This window comes from Sinohyriopsis cumingii, chromosome 11 (genome assembly GCF_028554795.1).
Source record: "Sinohyriopsis cumingii isolate HCF-2022 chromosome 11, ASM2855479v2, whole genome shotgun sequence".
NCBI lineage: Eukaryota > Metazoa > Mollusca > Bivalvia > Unionida > Unionidae > Sinohyriopsis > Sinohyriopsis cumingii.
In genome coordinates, this window is record NC_142971.1 from 75,962,314 (window position 1) to 75,984,414 (window position 22,101).

The 22,101-nt window shown below is 32.2% G+C and overlaps 1 protein-coding gene across 1 annotated transcript; it reads right to left on the bottom strand.

The window, feature by feature from the left end:
* Nucleotides 1-8,120: 8,120 nt before the first annotated feature.
* On the bottom strand, nt 8,121-21,633 carry LOC149788777 (uncharacterized). Its single transcript, XM_089975780.1, has 11 exons — nt 21,583-21,633; nt 18,539-18,571; nt 17,387-17,419; nt 15,390-15,422; nt 14,103-14,135; nt 12,097-12,144; nt 11,545-11,601; nt 10,877-10,984; nt 10,149-10,172; nt 9,634-9,660; nt 8,121-8,262 (listed from the first exon to the last, which is right to left on the bottom strand). The coding sequence occupies exons 1-11, from the start codon at nt 21,583-21,585 to the stop codon at nt 8,251-8,253; spliced, it is 411 nt and encodes a 136-aa protein (XP_089831906.1). The 5' UTR covers nt 21,586-21,633; the 3' UTR covers nt 8,121-8,250.
* Nucleotides 21,634-22,101: the final 468 nt, after the last annotated feature.

Here is a 22,101-nt window from a genome sequence, read left to right on the forward strand (position 1 = left end):
CATGTTATGTAGAATAAACGTTGTTTCTGTATTTCTAATACTTTATGCATAACATATGAGGTGATCACAAGTCACTCATTTTATTCAATATGGCAATATATTGGAGGTTCCTGCAGCAACGGTCCTCATTCACAAGTTAACGATACCGAAATTCAGATTCAACGGAAATGAACAAACTCATTCCACACGCAACACAATACATTCGTTCTTTGAAGATCGCCACTGGGGGCAAAGTAAAGTTAACATTAACAGTTGTGAGACGAATGTATTTTTGAATAATTAAAAACAAGAGAGAGACAAAACGGGGGAAAAATTAACAAAATACGAGCCTCCTTAAGCAGTTACAATTGTTTCATCAATCAAGTGACTCTGTGACCATCGACAATGCAAAGAAAGTGTACATAATCACTTATTAACATGAATCTATTTATCAACGTTATACAGCACACTAGAGGGTAAAACAAAGTGGTACTACACTGTAAGTGGTGTCGCATTTATTGAAGTGGGCGATTCTTGTGACTTCCTTCCTACTGTAGGTTTAAAATATGCACTTGAAATCTTGTCGCACATTCAGGTCCTATGGTCTGACAGCTAGCTGTTGTTATTATATATCATTTGGCAAATTCACACGGCAATAACCTGAACATGTTACAAAATGTTTTAATGAATTTTAAATACACTTACGGTATTTATTTTTCGTCTGGAACACTAATTGTATAAGATAGACAGAATACTATCTTGAGCTGATATGCTAGAATGAAGAGTCATGTTCAGGGTTGGCATGTATATATAAAATACTGTATTATTGTGTTATTCGTATTTTGTTTAAATAGCTGGATCCTAAAAGTTGGTAGACGTTTTACAATTTAAAGTTGTCTAAGTGTGTCTTACCAATATGCGTACAGGCAAGCTATCAACACTACTGATCTGTTCGAGTGTTTACTCATATCGGTACATGTTATCTTGCAATACAACCCTGATCATGCATGGGATAATTTACATACTTTATAACAGTAATTTAGTCTCCCTCACTGTTACCGTCTCTCCTCCCACCCCCACCCCCTTATGATCAATGCCACAAATAGCAGATAACCATTGCTGGACAGTACATACTCATGTAACCTTCCCTATCCTTGGAAATAAAAAGAAACCCAAATATCTTCCATGCGATATGTCGTGGTCTTTAAGAAAACAGTTGTTCCAGTTATAAAAATGTTCCTTATATCTACTGATCGTTCACCAGAACAGGTTATGGGATGGGATGGTGTCCGTCGCTTGCCCATCAACATAAGATTTTGTCCGTCCATTAGCACAAGTTTGTTATCGTACCTCATAATAAATAGGTGGTCATTATTACCTGGGATTTCACTAAAAGACATCTTTAGATGCTGAGCTGATGTCCAATACTCCCCATACCATAAAAAAACCTGAAATTCTTGTTATTGTTCATAAATGGGTGGTCATATAAACATAGAGGTTTCGTTACAAAGCTTCATGTAATGTTTAGTTTTTCTTAAATACAAATTGTGTCGAATATATGTCAATTATAGCCTACATGGCATCTATCTGGAAAGTATCATCACACCTTCCCCTGAATGGATTGTCATCTCAGCATGGAGATTTCACATAATAAAATGTCTCATAATGTTTAGTTGGTCCTATAGAAATTGTGCAGATCTGATGTTCAACAACGCCAACGTGGTTGCCGTGGTAACGATTTTGTTATGACCACTCTTCTTGAACAGAAATACTTACAGACGTCGGGCATTCTCCAGACGACTTCTGATGATGTACATGCTGACAATGACATACAGCGTGACGCCACATCACTCGTCTTCATGTTTTGTTATCACTACTCATTCTGAATGGAAAGTCATATCTTGCAAATAACGTTTTATTTACTAGTCATACTAGAGGATGGGAATATAAATATGGGGTCTTCACTTCGGACGATACCTTGTAGATCTTTTATGAAAATAATAACGATAGAGACTTCTCATAATGTATACATTTTGATACATGAAAATGGTGCCAAGCAGGTATTCCGTATATGTACAACAACATGTAATTTGAAAATAATGGTATTCCTGAAGAATATCAGAAATCATTTTGTAAAACGGAAGAACTGGTCATATATTCATCTGAACCAGTATGGACTCTTGTATTAAATACTAAGCGTATGGGTGACCCAGAAACAATATGACTTGATCATAATCCTACAGTGTTGCATGCCTGCAAATATACATCTGACAATTATGGAAATTCTTTTAATTGCATTGCCGCCACAACTAAGCATTCCAAATGTACATGGTATTTATTATTTGATTGATGATTAGGATCTGGTGATATTATTACTAATATTTCAGAGCTTATTTGAACTAAAGTAGTGTATACATTTGCAACTCGGTTTTGTACTGGTGCATACTATTCAGTGAGAATTGCAATAATTTGTCCGTCTCCTAGTTCCATTGATATTGTGTTAATTATACAAACCAAATTTGTATAAATGGACGTCTTTGTGTTTAAACTGAACTCAATTTTATATTATTTCTTGAACCTCTTTGCTAAAGACTGCTATATATATTTAAACAGGTTTATAGGATAAACACCTCAACATGTCCATAAGTCCCTTCCAACTCATCCAAAGGGACACCGCATCAGGGCATGGTTAGTTTCAGAAATAGAACAATTGAGGCCAGCAGACTAAATCTAGGTCATACTGTGCGTATATTCAAACAATATACTGATTGTTTATTTGTTCACAAAAATTAAAATAGGAGATAATAGGAGATAACCAGCTGCCATTCATCTGCAAAATGGTTTTAATTTCTCTTGCTGAAATAATAAACATGTTTTCGATGCAAGGTTTTGAATTCATCGTGCTTGAACAATTATTAACCTTTCTGTCCAATTAATTTAAATAATCATCCTTGAGTTATGATTTATTTTTCTGTGCATAAATCGGAATTCTCCATGCCCTGGTAATTATTTATCGGTGCGATGATATGAATTTATCATGCATAATCAACTACGTCTTTTCTGAAAAAGCATTTGAATTCATTGTGTAATGGGTTCCAATTCTGTACATGTGTAAAAGATCATCATTCTTGAGCAATTCTATTCTAAATGTTAGAGTCTACATATACTGGATGTTGGTTCCTGATCGCTGCTTTCAATGTAGTGAAATATTGTCTTCCTGGTAGTTCCTTTCCATGAGCATCAACCACGTGTTTCGAGTTGCAGAAAAAGCTAAGTTAAATCAGAAAGACATTTAAATCAGTTGAAACAAATGATTTTCCTTTGCTTTTTTGATAATGAGTGTATGTTTACCATTAGGCTAGCTTGAGGTTCATTAAATTCTGTCATTCTAAACTATGCCATAACGATCGTTTATTTTTATTTTTCGGTGTAGTTTATTTATGCAGCCTATGAAATGATACACTTGTTTCGGATAACAATTCGAGATATACAAGGTTCAAATTAATGGTCGATTGGTGTTGTTATCAATGGCAATGTGCTGCCGTTTTAGATATCTATATATGTCGTTTGGTTGTATTTAGAGCATGATGTATATATATAGTTGACATTCACATTCTTGACACGATAACAAAATACTTCCTTACAGACTGTTAGATGTGAGTGATGTCAGTATAACTTTGTGGCCCATGTCAGGCGCCGCTATCCGATAAGTTGCTTGACTAAATCTTGTAACTATGCGTTTTATTTGACACTGCACGAATGCCTTATTTCATATTACCATTAAAATTCTGAAGACATGAAGATGTTGTCTTCAACGCAGAAGAAACAGTGCAATTTTCTCGCCAAAGAAAAACAAATCTAGACCAGGTTTGAAAGCGGGTGCTGTGATGTTTAACAGTTAGTTCTTACTAAAAATACACAGAACTGTCGTGGCCACATGCATTCATTGCTGCCATTGATAAACATTTTTATTGACAACATTTTTATTGATATCATCTTCCCTTCTAGAAATGAGAAAGGTAAATAAAGATCGCGAGGTCTGCAATCTGGTACGTAATCAATTCTGTGTTATTGTTTCGTATCTCGCCGGTACGTTTCTATGCTGCTTACATATATCAGCTTTAATGCAGACACTCGAAACTTGTTCCCCTTTAAGGCCTTCAGCTTTCTTTTAATAACAACCGTTTGCGCAAAGCTTATTTGTTGTTTTATATGTATCTGGATAGGGATTTAAAGCAATGCTTCCGGTATGTTACACAGCGAAGTTTCTATTGATTTTTCCAATAATTGGTTATTGTTGTAATCTATAATTAAAAAAATAGCCAAACACCAAGACTGAATGTAACATATTTCAATGTCTGATATACTAACATACCACAACTTATATCCTTATTAATCAGATTCGAAGCAATGGAGAAGCGGTGAGTTAATTTGGTTATTGAATGACCAGTAATGGTATTACAATCATTAACGGGGAACAAGTCTTGAACATTTAATTTACGTCGATGAATGTTTTCAGTGGTTGACGTGTTGTCAGGATAACATATTTAGCATGGAACTGAAGAGGCAGTTCAGATATTGAACCACTTGAATTAGTCACCTGAAGTTAAATTTTAGAAGGGAAATATGTGGTTTTCTTTCTACTAATTTGTCAGAAATTATTGCATACACCCAGAACTGCTGTCATTGATGAATAGTCAAATCAGAGAAAAAAGCAAACAACTAATCATCGTTCACGGCATAGGAAGATTAAAATAACTAGTATAGTGTAAGAACAGCTTCGTTTGTTTCTTCCCCTCTTATTTCGACATGGGTAGCTATGTGGTAAACTATAAATACATTTTTATATGGAGAAATATTATATACCTATACCATCTCCTAGGTTGCATGTAACGGAATGTGAATTTCGTTCCATCAATTTAAGAGACTGAAGCTTTAGATGATTATACACGCACTAAGGGGTACCTTAATACACTCTTTGCAAAACGCAAGTGTTTATATATATATATATATATATATATATATATATATATATATATATATATATAACGTTTGAACGTATCGTAAATTTTGGTTGTATTTAAGGTCATGCTGAGATGCGACAGAAAATTAGCAAGTGATTCATGATTAACACACTCTTTGCTGCATTTTTCTGACTCGATGATAATCAACAGAACCAAAACCAGATGCGAACAACCGCCAGACACTCAGTGTGAATATATTTAATAACGCAGACTAAAGACATTCATTGCCTTTATTCGATTAACATATCATACCCGTAGGAAAAAAGGAAACCAGTGAATTTGTTCGCTTAGCATATCAGACCCTAACAAATATATAGATAGTGCTTTAGTAACTAATTCAACAGTTCACATAAAATGTAAACGAACAAACAATGTAGCGAACCTAACATATAATAATAGTTGTTGTCACGGAATTTTATAAATCCCTTTATTTATTACATATATGTACTCGCGTTTCGTTTTTTATTTATAACGACACTCGAGGATGATTTGTGTACATTGTACAATATTTCGAAACATTGAATTCGGTTCATCCTATGTCGCACGTGCGAATTGCTTTCAATGGGAAAATGTACCCTTCCAGCGCACTAACGCTGCATCGTCTGCGTGTAAATGCCTCGCTGAAAGACTACATCTTCCCATTACGGAACATCTTGTCAGTGACTAGCCAACGTAAAGGACTTGCACATCGTCAGCTGTAGATGTATTTGTTTTATTTATGTATTTCTTGTGTAAATGTTATAAATATTGTACAACCACGTTTAATTTTATATAATGTCTATGTAGCTTCTATTTACCTAGTATAATGCAAATATATTCTTGTTTGTGATCTAGCAAGAGATTTATGTGAACAATATAAAGTTGTATTTTGTTAAGAAACGTTTAGTACGGTAGGATTCTTATTGAGCACGGGTAGGTTCACTTCTGAACCTGTTTATTATTTTATAATTATTGTTCCGATAATATAATCTCTATAGCTTACCGTATATAACGTACTTACGTTTTATCGTATATGCCCGTGTCATGCATAGCACACGGATTTATATACATTTTCAGCTGATCGGAGTGGACGTGGTACCAGCTGTAGAGCTGATCGGAGTCGACGTGGTACCAGCTGTAGAGGTAACCGTGGACGTTGACCATATCAGCTATAAGGCGGGACAACAGCGACCGTAGAGCCGAGTGAAAAGTGGTGCTGGTCGAGTAGCTGGTGACCGGGCATTACCATACCGATTGATGGGTGCTGATTGCTTGATTGATCAAGGACTAGAATGGTGGTCGGTGACTACCTGGAAGCCTGACTGCTTGATTGACCAGTGTGACTGGTACCCACTTGGTCTGGTGACGGAGCGTGTAACTCCATGCATGTAATCTTTTAGCCGTGGGCTGATTTTGAGGTTTTGAAATACCCAGTGTTTTGGGATTGTAAGATATTTAGCATGATATCTGTACCTTTTGTATTCAACATTTTACTGTTGGAGTAAATACCTGTTTTCTTTATTTGAGTGAATTCATTTTTACTATTTGAGTAAGACGCATCATGTCTTTCGTCGTGTGAAATTTCTTTGAATCATTCACTTTGTCCTTATTCTGTGTAAGGTCGTTTTTTGTATTTTCAATTGTTGTATTATTAGGTTCGTGCGGATTATGTTACTTTGTCCAATATTTGGATCTTTTACACGCACGTATCAATCATTAATCTGTTCTCATTCAAGTCATTGATCATTACATTCTGTATTTGTATCACCAACAAAAGTGTACTGTTGTAAATCCGAAATCCAACCCTGTTATATTGATACAGCTGTATCACTCAAAATAAAAAGTAATTTTAATTTATTTGCGACGATGTTCCACGTCGCGGGTGTAATATCAAATGATCCCGTGAGTGTTTAGCAGTTTACATTGTTCTGGTCTCCAAAATTTACATTTAAATGTAAAGAGTTACAATTAAACACGCAACAAACCTGACCCCAACACCCAACATTATCTTACTCGCGAATGAAATTGTCATAGATGTTTATAATTGTATGATCACAAATATATATAATAATAAAGTGTCCTTAAAATATGTATTCGACGGACGCATGGCGTTTAGCTAATTACGGACGTCGAAAGGCGACGGAATGACCATATGTATGCTTTGCTAACTCCTTTAATCATATTAACATATAAAACTTGGAAAAAATTTTAGTTGGTTCCCTTACTTGTACCAAATGGTGTTTTCCTTCAATCTACAAAGTTATAAATTTTATATCAAAACCTCCAGTACTACACGTACTGCATAGTGCTACACGTACTACACAGTACTAAACGTACTACACATACTACACAGTACTACAGGTACTACACAGTACTACACGTACTATACAGTACTACACATTACTACACGTACTACACAGTACTACACAGTACTACACGTACTACACAGTACTACACGTACTACACAGTACTACACAGTACAACACAGTATTACACAGTATTACACAGTACTACACAGTACTACACTTACTACACAGTACTACACAGTACTACACGTACAATGCGTATTTTTAAAATCAGCAGCAGCACATTATGCATGTAGAGAAATTAAAATTATAAATGAAAATAAAGATCTATTGCTTACTTAGACTGATTTATACTTTGAGTTCCGCATCTCTTGACATGCGTACAGTTACACCAATAGACTAAACAAAATATGTGATTGTAGTGAATGTATTTGAACATAGACGGCAACATGTTCTCTTCCGGTAGTAATTTATTTTTATACTTTTTAATCATCGCATTTGTTTACCATGGTGATAAGATCTTATGAATAAATGAGACCTTGAACCTATACTGTATAGGCGCTGTTGATAAATGAATAAAATGATCATTCAATTTGAATGGTTTCCTGATCAGACCTTCACTACATGAAGGCATATTCAATGTTTATGAATATGCATTAACTTATGTTGTTTGATGCGTGAAATATATGCATTCATTTTGAACGCCGTATGTGTTTTTTTTTTATCACTATACCAATATTAGTGTTAAGGATTTGCAGCCAATAGTCTTAAATGTAATGCCAAAATATAGGGCAAAGATTAGAATTGAGAACCATTCAAAACTACTTGCAAGTAAATTTGTAAATTTTATTGAAAGAATTAAGAGAACAACATGCAAATTTGATTCAGGATATAAAGTCTGTTAGCAAGAGCAAATATATTTAAGTTCATTTCAAGCAGCATAAATTTTGATCCGTGTCATATCAAGCATCGTTCTGCAAAGAAAACGACAACAACGCATTTAATATGATATTGAGCCGTTAAAACTGGCTTTCAATTTAAGATGGATTAAAAAGAGTTATACAACTATAAGTTACAGTAATATTTTATATTTAAATAGTTGATTTCTCTTGCAATAGCAATATAATTAATGTCAAAGTGAAGTGATCTCTTAACATGTTCTTGATATAATTATTTTTCGCTGAAATGTTTCGAAAAACCATAAGTATGGTATTGTCCATAGTAACACAATGCTGTGCTATACAAAAAATTGTAGATGTCAGGGTCTCGTGTATGGAGGAAGGTGTTTCCATTTACGACAAAAGGAAGTTGAAATGTAACACAATTATTTCTTTAAATGGCGAGTTATATGGTTTATATGGTCTTACCATCCGAAGCAGAAACGCAATCATCTGTTTTCTTCAAACTTGAGAGGGAGATATTTATCAAGACGTCTTCATAATTAACTGTATATAATAATATCCCGGATGTTGCCTGTTGTATGTTTAAATAAACTATTAAATGGAGTATTGAACACATAGTATAGAACAGAAGCCAAATAATCTCGCCAGCTGTCAACTAAAACAAATAAATCCAACCAAACCATATTATGTACGAATGGTGCTTAATGGAAATATTCACCATATGACAATTTCTCATGAATGGACGAATTGGCTTCTTTCCTTTATTTTCCAGATGTTTTCGCAGGAAATAATTCATGAAATAAGTTACTGCTTCTGTTATAATGCTATCTGAGATAATGAGTAGAATTTTGCTCGAATGTGCTTGATGTATTTTCCAGTTGGATCTTGTGCTGCACCAGAGACTTGAAAGTCTGGCTTGAATGTTTATTTTTGTGTTTATGCATTATTCTTCATTTAAATTTGAACAACAACACGCTATTAATGTCGCTACAATTTATGTCATAAGTTGAAGGCTATTTTCATACTCGTATATTTTGCTGTGTTAAAAACTAATCTCTCGATATGATTATAATTGTGATTAGAATAAATCTGGAAATATGGTAAGAAGATTTAACACACGCTCTTGCAATTAGTCGCCGGAACAGAGCGTGCACTTTTGAAAATACCTTTTGAAGTCCTTTGACGCAATTTTAGCCCTAAATCATTCATGAAGTAATGTTTCAACAATGTATATGCTGAAAGTGAATGAATGTGAATGTGACATGCATTGCCAGAGAATATATGTGCCATGTGTTGAGTCGTTTAAATGGCGACGGATTGTCTACACATTTCATAATACCATGAACTGTGGCAATTTATGAAATTGAGTACGACATCATTATTAACGTATGTTCAGGATACATTATCCACATACAACAATGGAAATATGGTGATCATACGTACCATGATATTCTTTATTTCTTTCAACTTCTGAAAAAAAATCGCTTTATTTTAAAACATGTGTATGAAATAAATAAATAAACTACCATTCTGATTAACTGTTTAATAGGAATGGTATCATGAAACAAATAAATATACATATCCACTACAAAAATGAGAAAGGTTCTTCCTAACTCACCGTCTGTATAACTGAATAACTAGGAACAAAGAAATATAAAAAATGTAAATGCAATATTAAATATAGTTAATACAAATATAACATATTTATTTGTTTAATAGAATTATCGAGTATGTCTTTATAATAGCCAAGTACCAGATTTATTGAAGTACCAAATACGACAAAGATTATTCCGAAGAAGATAGATAGACAGACATATACAAAGTAAACGACAAACATATATATATATATATATATATATATATATATATATATATATATATATATATATATGAAAGAAAGTAAGAGACAGAGATACAGAATGAGAGTTACAGGGAGAGAAACATAGAGAAAGAAGTACCTGGTTCATCATTTTCTTCAATTTCTGAAAACCAATAAGGCAATAATGTTAAGCACAGAGCAGCATAACGTTTCAGATGAAGGTTATCTCTCGTAAAAGAAAATTATTAAAGATAAATACAAATTGCTTTATTTTTATTTTTCTTCTATCTCTCTCTGTATTTGTATGTGTATATATATATATATATATATATATATATATATATATATATATATATATATATAATTATTTACGATTAATAATGCTATTTGAACTGTATATATCAACTTTAATAATATCATTATAAATTTTATTTTAAGTTTCGAAGCATTGTATTCACTAATATTTGTTATTATTATATTATTATTATTATTACTATTTTTATTATTATTGATGTTGCTGGTATTATGATTGGTGTTAATTTTAAAAATCTTAGTATGGTTATTATTATTAATATTGATGCTACTATTTGTATAGTTATTATTAGTCTTATTATTGATATATTTATGTAGTTATTATTATTATTATTATTACTATTATTATTATATCAGCGTCTGTGTCATCACAATAAATGTTCTTTCTTCATACTGAAATAACGTATTGTCGAGGATGGAAATATGCATGTTCCTAACTAATATCATAGTTTCGTTCCTCATTTCATGTCTTTTCTGGATTTCGGATTCAAAACGAAAAAAAATTATGATATATTCCGACTCTGAGTTACTAAATTACTGATAGCACCAGTTTACCTCCAATTCTTCCATTCCATCTTCTGGCCATCCGATATTTTCTGCATCCTTACTCATATCCTGAGCACTTGCCGTACAAAACCTTTCCATTTCTTTTTCCACGTTTATCTACAGCAAAGCAGAAAGCAAGAGGTATAAACAGAAAATATCAATGTAATCACGATCATTATAACTTAGGGAGAATAAAGTCCACCCTAAGGCTTAATCCATAAAAGCCGTGTTATAAACTCCATTACAAACTCCATTGCTCATTGCTCTGATATCATGGGCCTGTATAATACAGAAAAACAACGACAATGTCAAAGGCTTTCCCATATTCAATAAATATCTTATACAACTGATGCCTCTGTGTTTTGTAAAAAGAAATGTTAATCTGAAATACACAAATTTAATATAATATCCAATGTGGAATATGCAAATTCGATGTCAGCATTATATTTTCGCCCAAATACCGACTATATGTATGTATATATAATCTTGTGGCAGTAAAAAGGGTACACGAAATTAGAAACATGCAATCGTTTTAAGTGCATGGTTGCAACATATATGCCGATCAGTAAGTGTTGTAAATGATCGATATTCGTTAATAATGTGCATTCGTTTGTCCAGGAAAATATTCTGGGAAATTGTTACATTTCATTTAAAATACATATAAAGTCAGTACTCACCCCTTTTGGATTCTCAGCGATTGGTTGTCCGAACCTCTTCTTTATCTGTCGCATTATCTTTAAAGGTGGCAATCGTTATATTATATATACACACTAATTTAGATTTCCGAATAAATGTTACTAAGTATGCCTACAAATTAAAACAAATTATTAATAAACTAAACTTTGCAATATATTTAATTTTAGTTGCGTAATTTCCTGTATTGTATTATGAATTTCCCTAAAACAAAGTGAGATCAGCAATAATAGAGGGGCTGTATTTCATGAAGTTGACCCATTACCTGACATATGCATTAAACTTAACAAATGTAAGGTTGTAATATTGAGTTACATAAGTTTTCTTTGCCTTTCGTCTTTATTCTAAGGCAAGTAAAATGGCAAATGATTAAATGAAAGATTACAGTTTCGCTATCAAGAATTTTGACAAAGGTTTCACCAAGTGAACAATATTTCACACTACATTTGGTTATATATAGGTTTTAACCTACACTGTGATTGATTTATCAAAGCATATTTGTTATATACCCTGCTATAAAACAGAGACACGCTTACCATATCTTTCAGGTAAGGAACCAACTCGACCTTTAGCTCCTTCCATACCTTCGACAGAACAAAAATATTTATTAATAGGAAATCCTCTCTAGAAAAATAAATGAAACAGCAACCTTCGACGCAATGTACATCTTCATACTTGCATTGCCATTCACAGACATTAGCTGGAGTTTCGAGTGCTAGCTATCGATATATTGGAAGAGGTATTAGACGGATGGGTAGACTGATAAAGATAGAACAGCGAAATGTTGGTTTTATTTATGTCTTCTCTTGAACAAGTTATTAATAGATATTGCACTTGGTAGAAGTTATGATAATTGTAGATTACATCGGATACATGTTGATATTATTTTACTATAACAATATACAAAAATTAAATAATACAAGAAATCACTACTTTCCGGCCTTTTTCTTAGTTTATTATCTCATTTAGTATTATATTTAATTGTACTTACATCAATTGTGAAATCTATTCCAACCTATAAACGGGAATATATATATATATATATATATATATATATATATATATATATATATATATATATATATATATATATATATATATATATATATATTTGTATTTTGCTGTATAGATACTAGCTCTTCTAAAGAAACAAACTTAGCAAGTAAGAAAAGTAAAATGATGAAAAATGCACATTTCTCTAAATATGTATCTCCTTCTACACATATATGCATCGATAAATTCATACGTTTATACAATTATACATACATACATACATACATGCATACATGCATTATAATGACCGTAATTTCACGAGTTGAAGCTGAAAAGTCACTGAGTGTTGTCCAGTATTTATAAAACATATTGGACTTTGGTTTCTAAGTTGAATATGTACCAACTGTATGCTTTTACTTTGCATGTTAAGCGTTCTTCTATTCGCAAAAGAAGTTGCTACACAGTTTATCTCAAACATTTAAATTTAATTAGCGCTATTATTATTATTTGCATTATTATTATCATTAGTAGTAGTAATCGTAATAGTACTTTATGTAGTTTATGTAGAAGTAGTAGTAACATTAGATGAATTGGTAGTACAAGTAGTACTCGTTGTAGCAGTCGTAGCAACAGTAGTTTGATTTGGTAACCAAGTAGGTTATTTAGTGATGAGGCAAACTGAGTTAATTGCCTTGCCCAAGGACACACAAATTCGATCTGGGATGGTGCGATATGAGAATTCGAATGTGTATTCTTTCGAAGAATTAGTACTGTAGTTATAAAACCGATACTAGTAGTAATGGAAGAGGTATTTGTTGCTGTGTTATTATTCGAGTGTTGTTTTAACGTTGACTGTATCAAGAAGTTGTGAGCATATTTCAGCGAGCTTAATTGCCACAACCGTTGGATTTCCAAGCAAAGTATCCATGGTTATATTGTGAAGATTATATTCAGATCTGAATTTGGTCAGCTCGTCATTTATTTTCATTAAAGAGGTCGTAATCGGGATGTTGCTGTTTTCCACGTATTTATTCGCTGCAGCGTCAATGTTTGATTTCGGTTTTCTCAAATTAAAATGCTGTTTCCGCTCATGTTGACATCGCTAGTCATTGCATCACCGGCATTAGCAACTTATTTACTAATCTCAGCTTTGACCATGGCGTTGCTTCGGTCCAAGTGTTTTTGTTGCCACGTGATCGTCTGAGTTAGGTTCTCTCACATTGATAATTGTATTTGTGCTCATGTTGAGCTTTCCATTCATAATATCTCCAGTTTTTTCTAATACGTAAACTAATTTCTAATATGATTGTTAGAAGTCATTCTTCCGAGTTTTTAATTTTAACCGGTTTTTAGTAAACATCACTATGTTATCTTCGGTCGCGTCTGGAACTCGCAGAATAATATCTGACAACGGAATATTGGTCATCTTTAACCGTCCTTGATGATCCTGAAAAAGAATAACTTCATTTGAAATGCAATTACATGTCTGGTCCATTATGAGCTATTTACTGACACTTTAGATTGAATTTCAAATGAACTGTTTACTTACAACCAGACTTTGCCCTTGAATCACCCGCCATGCCTGCAAAAGATGCGTTCGTGTTATTTTAAGACTGTATGATCGAAATAAAGAAATTATTTACTATCATAATCGTAATATATTATAACACGTCTCCTATCTATCCTTCTATAATGTCCTGCTGGTTTACAAATAATATATGTATCTTCTACATGTGATCATGTGACCTATTTATGTGTAGCGAGCTGAGGACCTGTTTCATACATTTACGTTTTGTAAATGGTTTCATCCATAACTTATATCTACATTTAAGAGAGAAAACAAATATAGGTAAAATCTCATTCGATCAATTTGTGAATTTATTACAAAATAAAAGCTAGTGTTTAAAGAATATATATATATATATATATATATATATATATATATATATATATATATATATATATATATATATGTGTGTGTGTGTGTGTGTGTGTGTGTGTGTGTGTGTGTGTTCAGTATAGAACTGTCTATATTGATATATTGGATAATTCCTGAATGGATGGCTTCCATCAGTGGATTGAAATATACGTTTATGTATTTCTAAATTGTTTATTCAAATTGTGCCCATGTTTGTTCATCGAAAGCGTCATTTATAAACAATATACAACACAGCAAAAAAGTATGATTGTAGATTATTCTTGAAGAAAATAATTTGTAGCCATGTTTTTTGGATAGGGTTAAATACATTGTTTTTGTTTTCACTTGAATTTTATGATCAACTTGTTTTTGGGGCAGGTTGTGTGCTTACATGTGTATAAATATACCCGATGTTCTTTACGAATGTGTTAGAAATTTCGAATGGAAATTAACTAAATGTTTACTCTTGTTGTCTTAAAAAGTAGGTGACTGTATCATCATGTGCAGTCTCTATAATCGTTGTTCCGATATAATGTGAGAGGAAACATTTCATCTTCTAATTAAGGTTTTTAAGTAAATCATTGTTTGGAGATTATTGTAAATTCATTCAAGGGTATTCTTAATTTTATCATTGTGATAGAGCCATTCAAGACGGTTGATGTAGTAATACTGTTTAATCCTTAAATTCGTTCGGACTACTTTATTTTGTTTTGACTTGGAACAACACGTTTATGATTATTAGGGATTTAATTCATAAAACGCTAATTGCCGTTTAGTGTTCACTGTACATTATATGGAAATGCTTTATTTGTTGATGTTTACTAAACTTATTGGTTTTTGCATTTTCCTGTTACTAACTTAACATGGTAACAATATATTGAGGGTCATCTGGTAATAATATAAAAAGTCTTTATCTACCTCAGTGAGAAACCATTTTTTCGCCGCTTCAGCCTGTTGAAATAACAAACACAAAATCTCGAGTTAGAGCATCCTTAGCGTAAGAAATAAAAGCATGTGACAAATGTATAAGTATCTGGTGAAAAGCCGATTTCAGATTAATAGTAAAAAAATATCCAAGTCTGTTTGAGTCATATATAATTTGGCCTTTCACTATTAGGGATATATTAGTGAAACATGAAATATTATTCCAAACGCTCATAAAATTTGAAATCGCACGGGTATCTGGTTAACATTTACAAAGATGTTCCTGCTATGATAGTTCCAAATATATATCATAATATATATGTAGACACGAATGCAGGCCTTACAAAGTATGTCAAGTTTAAGTTCAGGTTTGCTTTTCGAAACTCCCGCCTTTATGTTAGGTGAAGATAATCGCAACCAACATTCTGAGGGAAGGAAGTAATAAAGTCTTGTAAATTAACAATTTCAACTTTTAATGGAACACAACTGAAGTTATATATATATATGGGGTGATTATCAGTTGTTATTAATATAAATGACATGCTTGACAAAATAAGATAGTATTTACATTCTTAAAGCAAAATATATAGACGCAAATTTCAATGCGATAGCTAATAGCAAAATAAAATGATTATAAATATACATTTAGGTAAAGGTTTCTGCTTGCACACATCCATGCATACAAAGATTCATACATAGAAAAACCAAATATACATACATGCATACACACACATACATACCTGCATTCATACATATATACTGTGATCGACATCAATCGCTATTTAAGTCTTTTACCCGATGGTTTCATTTCGGTAATACATTCATTGTTATGAAATTCTTGCTTCTAGCGAATGAGGGATAATAATAATCAATACATTTTGTTGAAGCAAGCAAAATGATTCACTCTGTCTCAAAACTGCTGGATAACTATATCTTGCTAAAATATTCACATCGAACCCTTAAAAGTCGTGATACACAAAACTCGGCATTATATTGGATATAAAATTAATTTTTTTTCAAGTAACCAAAAATGATATACATTTGAAATTTTGAAAACTGATTATACGTTACGATGTCGCTGCAAAGATTAAATAGGTTTCCCTAGAAATCACATGAGACTTATCCTGACTTTTAATTCAGAACTGCCGGAAAAACCATTAATTTGTGTTAAAGTAGAATACATCATACGGCAATATATTTCTAAGTCTCACCTTTATGGACATGATAGGTCAGTGACATATTTATCTTTTCGCATAATGTTGGGTAATTTATAAAGGATCATTAAATTTACTTTAAAGATGTATATTAGTAAATTTTCCTTAAATCGTAAATCCTCTTGTTTTATAGACGCCTATTTATGAAAATCATTTTGATGTCACGGGCAGACACTATATGGCCTCCAATGGTTGTGCAGTATTTACAAAACAGATCGTTATGTGGTTTATGTTTTCTAAGTTGAATATTTGCAAATTGTATGCTCTACGTCGCATACTTCCCTTTCGCAACAGTCATGAAACATAAAATGAAAGACCTGTATAATAAAGCGATTGATGCACATAGCTTATATCAACCAAACTTTAACTAGCACCATTATTATTATTATTAGTAGTAGTAGTAGTATTAGTAGTAAATGTAGTAGTATTATTAGTTGCAGTAACAATGGTAATTGTATTATTTATGGTAGCAGCAGTAGTAATATTAATTTGACTTGGTGATTTATGGTACCAATTATGTTATTTAGTGCTGAGGCAATTGGAGTTAAGTTCTTTGTTCAAGTACTCACCAAAGTATCTGACCAAGGAAGGTACGATAGCAGGATTCGAACCAGCAACCGTTCGAAACATTTATATTAACATCAGCTGAAACAGTATTATTATCAGTTGTTGCTGGGTTAATAATCTTTGTTTGACATATTCATTGCAATTACATTTGGACTATATTTACTATTTACTGATAGTCCAGAGTGAGTTTCAAATGAACAGTTTACTTACAGCCAGCATTTGGTTCCGATTCACCTGCGGAGACTGAGAACGAAATACAATCTTGTTATTTAAAGCACTTATGAGCATAATCAAGGAATTATCTACTGTCATAAATGTAATATATATGGGCTACATTTGAGCTTGCATGTTTACAAACATGGCTCCTCACCTATCTATCCTCCTATGTAACAAATTCAAGCCCTTATACTACAATAATTCTTCTCTAATCTCACATGATGTATGCTTATTTCTGTTTTATACATTGGAAGGTCTCTCCTTATCAAAATAAATGGCTTGTTTTATGGGATTAATACGTAATGTTATTTATATATAAATTGTTTATTCGACATGTGTCCATAAATGTAGATTAAATTAGCCATTTGTAAAACAAACAATTGACACAGCTAACGTTTGTCCGAGATCAAATATTATGCTTTAAGATAATGACAACTTTTCTTGTCTTTGTATTGGTTTGAGAACGTTGCTGTTTCCCTTGGAATTTTCGGATCAACGTTCTCTTCTGACCAAGCCATTGGCTACCATGCATATATACCGACGTCCTCTTGTTTACGAGTTAGTCTAAAATATTGATTTAAAATGTATTGAATCTGAGGCATTTTGTTGTCTCATTAATTAGGTGAAAGTCTTTATATACTTTGTAGTAAACACACCATTTTCTTTCCTACATTAAGTTTAGTATATAATCATCGTCTGTTATATAATCTGGGAGGAATCATTTAATCTTCTGCTTGAGGTTTTCCAATAAATCGCTATTTTTTTGTTATTGTGAATTCTTTAAGAATATTCTTGAATGTATTATTGTAATACATTCCATTGAAATCTATTATTACAATAGCACATTCAGTCATGAAATTCGTTCGGAAATCTTCATTTTATTTGGACTTGGCATCTTTATGATTATTAGCGATTTAATTCGTCATGCACTAAGTTCACGTTTATAATTTAAATTTCTAACCTTGGGGAATATCTTATTTGTTGCATTTTACTAAACTTACTGGTGTTCGCTTTTTCTTGTATTAATTTAACGTGTTTACAATCATAGAGTGGCAACTATACGTCGATGTTCATATTGTAATGTAATAAATGGTATAACACACCTTAGGGAGACACTATTGTAATGTAATAAATGGTCTAACCAACCTTAGGGAGACACCATTTCTTCTCCGCTTCTGACTGTGGAGAGAAAAGGCACACAATGTCAGAGCAGACCGTTTCGATAAGAATATGGTATTATCAACATTGCATCACATTACTGAAACAAATATGAAGCTATTGAAATGTAAATAAATTTGGAATCGTTCGAGATTTTTGGTTAAAATTTCAAAAAGAAACGTTCCTTCCGTGGTCAATAACATATATAAAGAGCTAGGATAATGATTGTGAGGAATAAGATTGCTGACGCAAAAAATTGTCCAAGTGCTTGAGTGTTATTGAGAGTAGGAACAATCTCGATGACAATTTCCACAGACATGTAATAAATAATTCCTTAGTAAAATAAAGACGTTCGACGTGGGAGCGCTGTCCTAGTTATCAAATAGCTGCTATTCATAGAAATAACATGCATACCAAAACAATGTAGGAGTTTTATTCTAAAATCCAGGGCATAGATGCAAAATGTAATAACATGGTACAATATTATATCATTGTCTGGTCTTGTTAAGACTTTTGAACGATTGTTGTGCAGATCCTCATAAAACTCTTGTCACCAGTGTTGTGAAAAGCCAAGTAAAACTTTTGTTAACACTGATATGTGACGGCATTTAAAACCTTTGATTTACAGATCCAGGTCAAGACCGTTCTGCAGAATCAGCTAAACGGTTTTTAACTTTTTTGAAGAAACCAGGTGAAACATTTGATACCACGTTTCTTTAGAGCCTTGCAAAATTTATTTCTTAATAATGTTGTCTAAGGTCAAGTGTAACATTTTCGTTGAGCGTTAGGGCCGGGCAATAATTTTGATCATTGTGTTATGCTAGGGAGAACGTTTGTGTCGACTGTTTTGTAGGGCCAAGGTAAATAATCTGTTACGATAGGGCAAGATAACATGTTTGAGGTGTAATAGTAAAGTATAGGTTAGAACGCACTTTCATTCTAGAAATGCTAAAGAGTTTGTGCTAGGCATTAGAAGACATTGCTTTGGATAGGCAACTGAGTAAAATACATTTATATTTTAAGCATTCAGCAGCAAAGTAACTAAAGCTGGTTTGCTAAGATGCTAGTCAGACATTAGAAATATTAGCAGAAGATATGTATACCTGCCAGGTATGCTAATTGTGTGAGATATATTCAGGTTCGCATAGTTTCCATGACTTATAGAGTTTTGAGAAAATCAACAAAAGGTATAGCTGTCATGCCTTTATCAGCCATTATATATAAATTGCATGTTTGCACCTTTCCATATCTTATGTGAAATTTACTTCAACGAATTGTTTCCATTAATTTCCATTTAACATTATGCAGAACTTGGATTGTTAAAAAAATGGACGTATTGCATTATCTCCAGGAGGAGCGGTCAGTTTGATGTTACATGTGCGGTGAAGGAGCTAACTGGTCGCGAATTTAGAAGCACATGAAATCCCGCTCATTGCATGTAAACAATGAGGAACGTTTGATGCACCTTTCACACATTATGATAGAAAACAGAAAATATAAAATATTGCCCTTGAAATATACAAATGACGCGCGTCCTGGAAGTCACGGGTTAACATATCATAATTTGAGAAAATGATGAGATTGTATTATACATCATTTAAGAATAAACATTCCCGCATAAGCTTGAAAAGAAGATAGTGTCATTGGTAATGCTTTTAATGGTTATATTATCAATTAACATCAAATGATTCAATAGAAATTGAAAGGACAATAAGTATTGGAGTAACAAACACATGAGGTACAAAATTATGTTTCAAAAGAAACTTTGTAAACGACCAATAATGAGAAATTTGATTAAGCGTGTAACACTTGGATAGCATGAAATTTCTCAATAAACATTTGTTCTGTAACAAAATTAATAAATCCGCAATTCGAGTTAAATTTGTTTTTGTGTTGTTTTTTCCTGTGCAAATGATTGTATTTGTATTTTTTGCAGGATAGTGAGGCCCTAATATATACAGCAGAAAGCTCTACCCAGTTAAAGTAAACCTCTCTACCATTTTATAGTATATATATATCACTACACACACTCCCCAGCATATACGCACACACACCCTCACACACCCACCCACACACCCACCCACATACACACACACACACACATATATATATATATATATATATATATATATATATATATATATATATATATATATATATATATATATATACATATATATATACATGTATATATATATATATATATATATATATATATATATATATATATATATATATATATATATATATATATATATATATATATATATATATATATATATATATATATATATATATATATATATATATATATATATGTACACGTGTGTGTCTGGTGATATATTTATCAATCAAGTTCGTCGTTTATGTTAGGAACTATATTATTTTCCTGGTATCAGTTGTTTGCTTTAAAGCAGGTCATCACAAGTTTGTGTCAAATTAATATTTGTTCAATTACAATTAAATAAACATTAAGGTAATTAAAAAAATGAACCCTAACCTTTTCGATTATAATTATTATTACACATATCCAACCACACAAAAACACAAAGACACACATATTCGTGTGTGTCTTTGTGTGTGTGCGTGTGTATGTGTGTGGAGTGATACATATATAAATGTATCATATTTTATTACACTTACTATTTTTTTAATTATTCAAATTACTTCCTTAGGTTACATATCATTCTTCGTTCACTTTTATCATTTTGCTGGTAACGGTTGTTTAACTCAATGAGTGCCATGAAAAATTGATGTCATAGTGAATCAGTTTTCAATTACAATATAAATAAACATCTCAGCAATGAAAGTGATGATAGTTTCTTTGTTATAATCGGATAATCTATTTACTCATGTACAAAAAAGCACTCGCCACACGCGCCTCCCACCCCACTCATAATATTTATATATCTATCTATCTTATATATATATATATATATATATATATATATATATATATATATATATATATATATATATATATATATATATATATATACAGACATAAACAGAACAGCGAACAGAAAACTTACCATAGTTGTCGTTATCTGGAACAAAAAATTATAGATTTTATCACACTGAGATGCTTCACGATTTCCACCGTTACATCCCTTTGATGAGTTGATCTATTGGATATGCAATATATTGTACAACTGTATGCAACACATTATTACATCTGTGCATTGTCCATGTTTCTAATTTCCTCCACTACTACTTATAAATAAATTTTGATGTATTTCTTGCAGTGTGGAATCTTATAGTGTCCAATAAATATATGGACGCCGTTATCATGATATGTATATTTATCACCTGAATTGCGATGAAGTCAGCTTTAAAAAAGTATGAAACAGATTGGCAGAACATTGAATTTCAATAATAGAAACATAATAGGAAATCCTATGCTCCGTAAACTATAAGATAACTCTGGCATGCATATGCTCTTCTTGTCAACAATATATAAATTTGGTAACATACTAATTCATCCTCTTGTTTAAGGCTCTATCATAATAACCATGTTATAAACAGTATGCAGTGCTATTCAAACTGCTACA

Coding starts and splice junctions, on each gene's coding strand:
- LOC149788777 (XM_089975780.1), bottom strand. Junction 17,420..18,538: donor AGAAATGGTGTCTCCCTAAG/GTTGGTTAGACC, acceptor TTTCGTTCTCAG/TCTCCGCAGGTGAATCGGAA. Junction 15,423..17,386: donor ATCGGAACCAAATGCTGGCT/GTAAGTAAACTG, acceptor TTATTTCAACAG/GCTGAAGCGGCGAAAAAATG.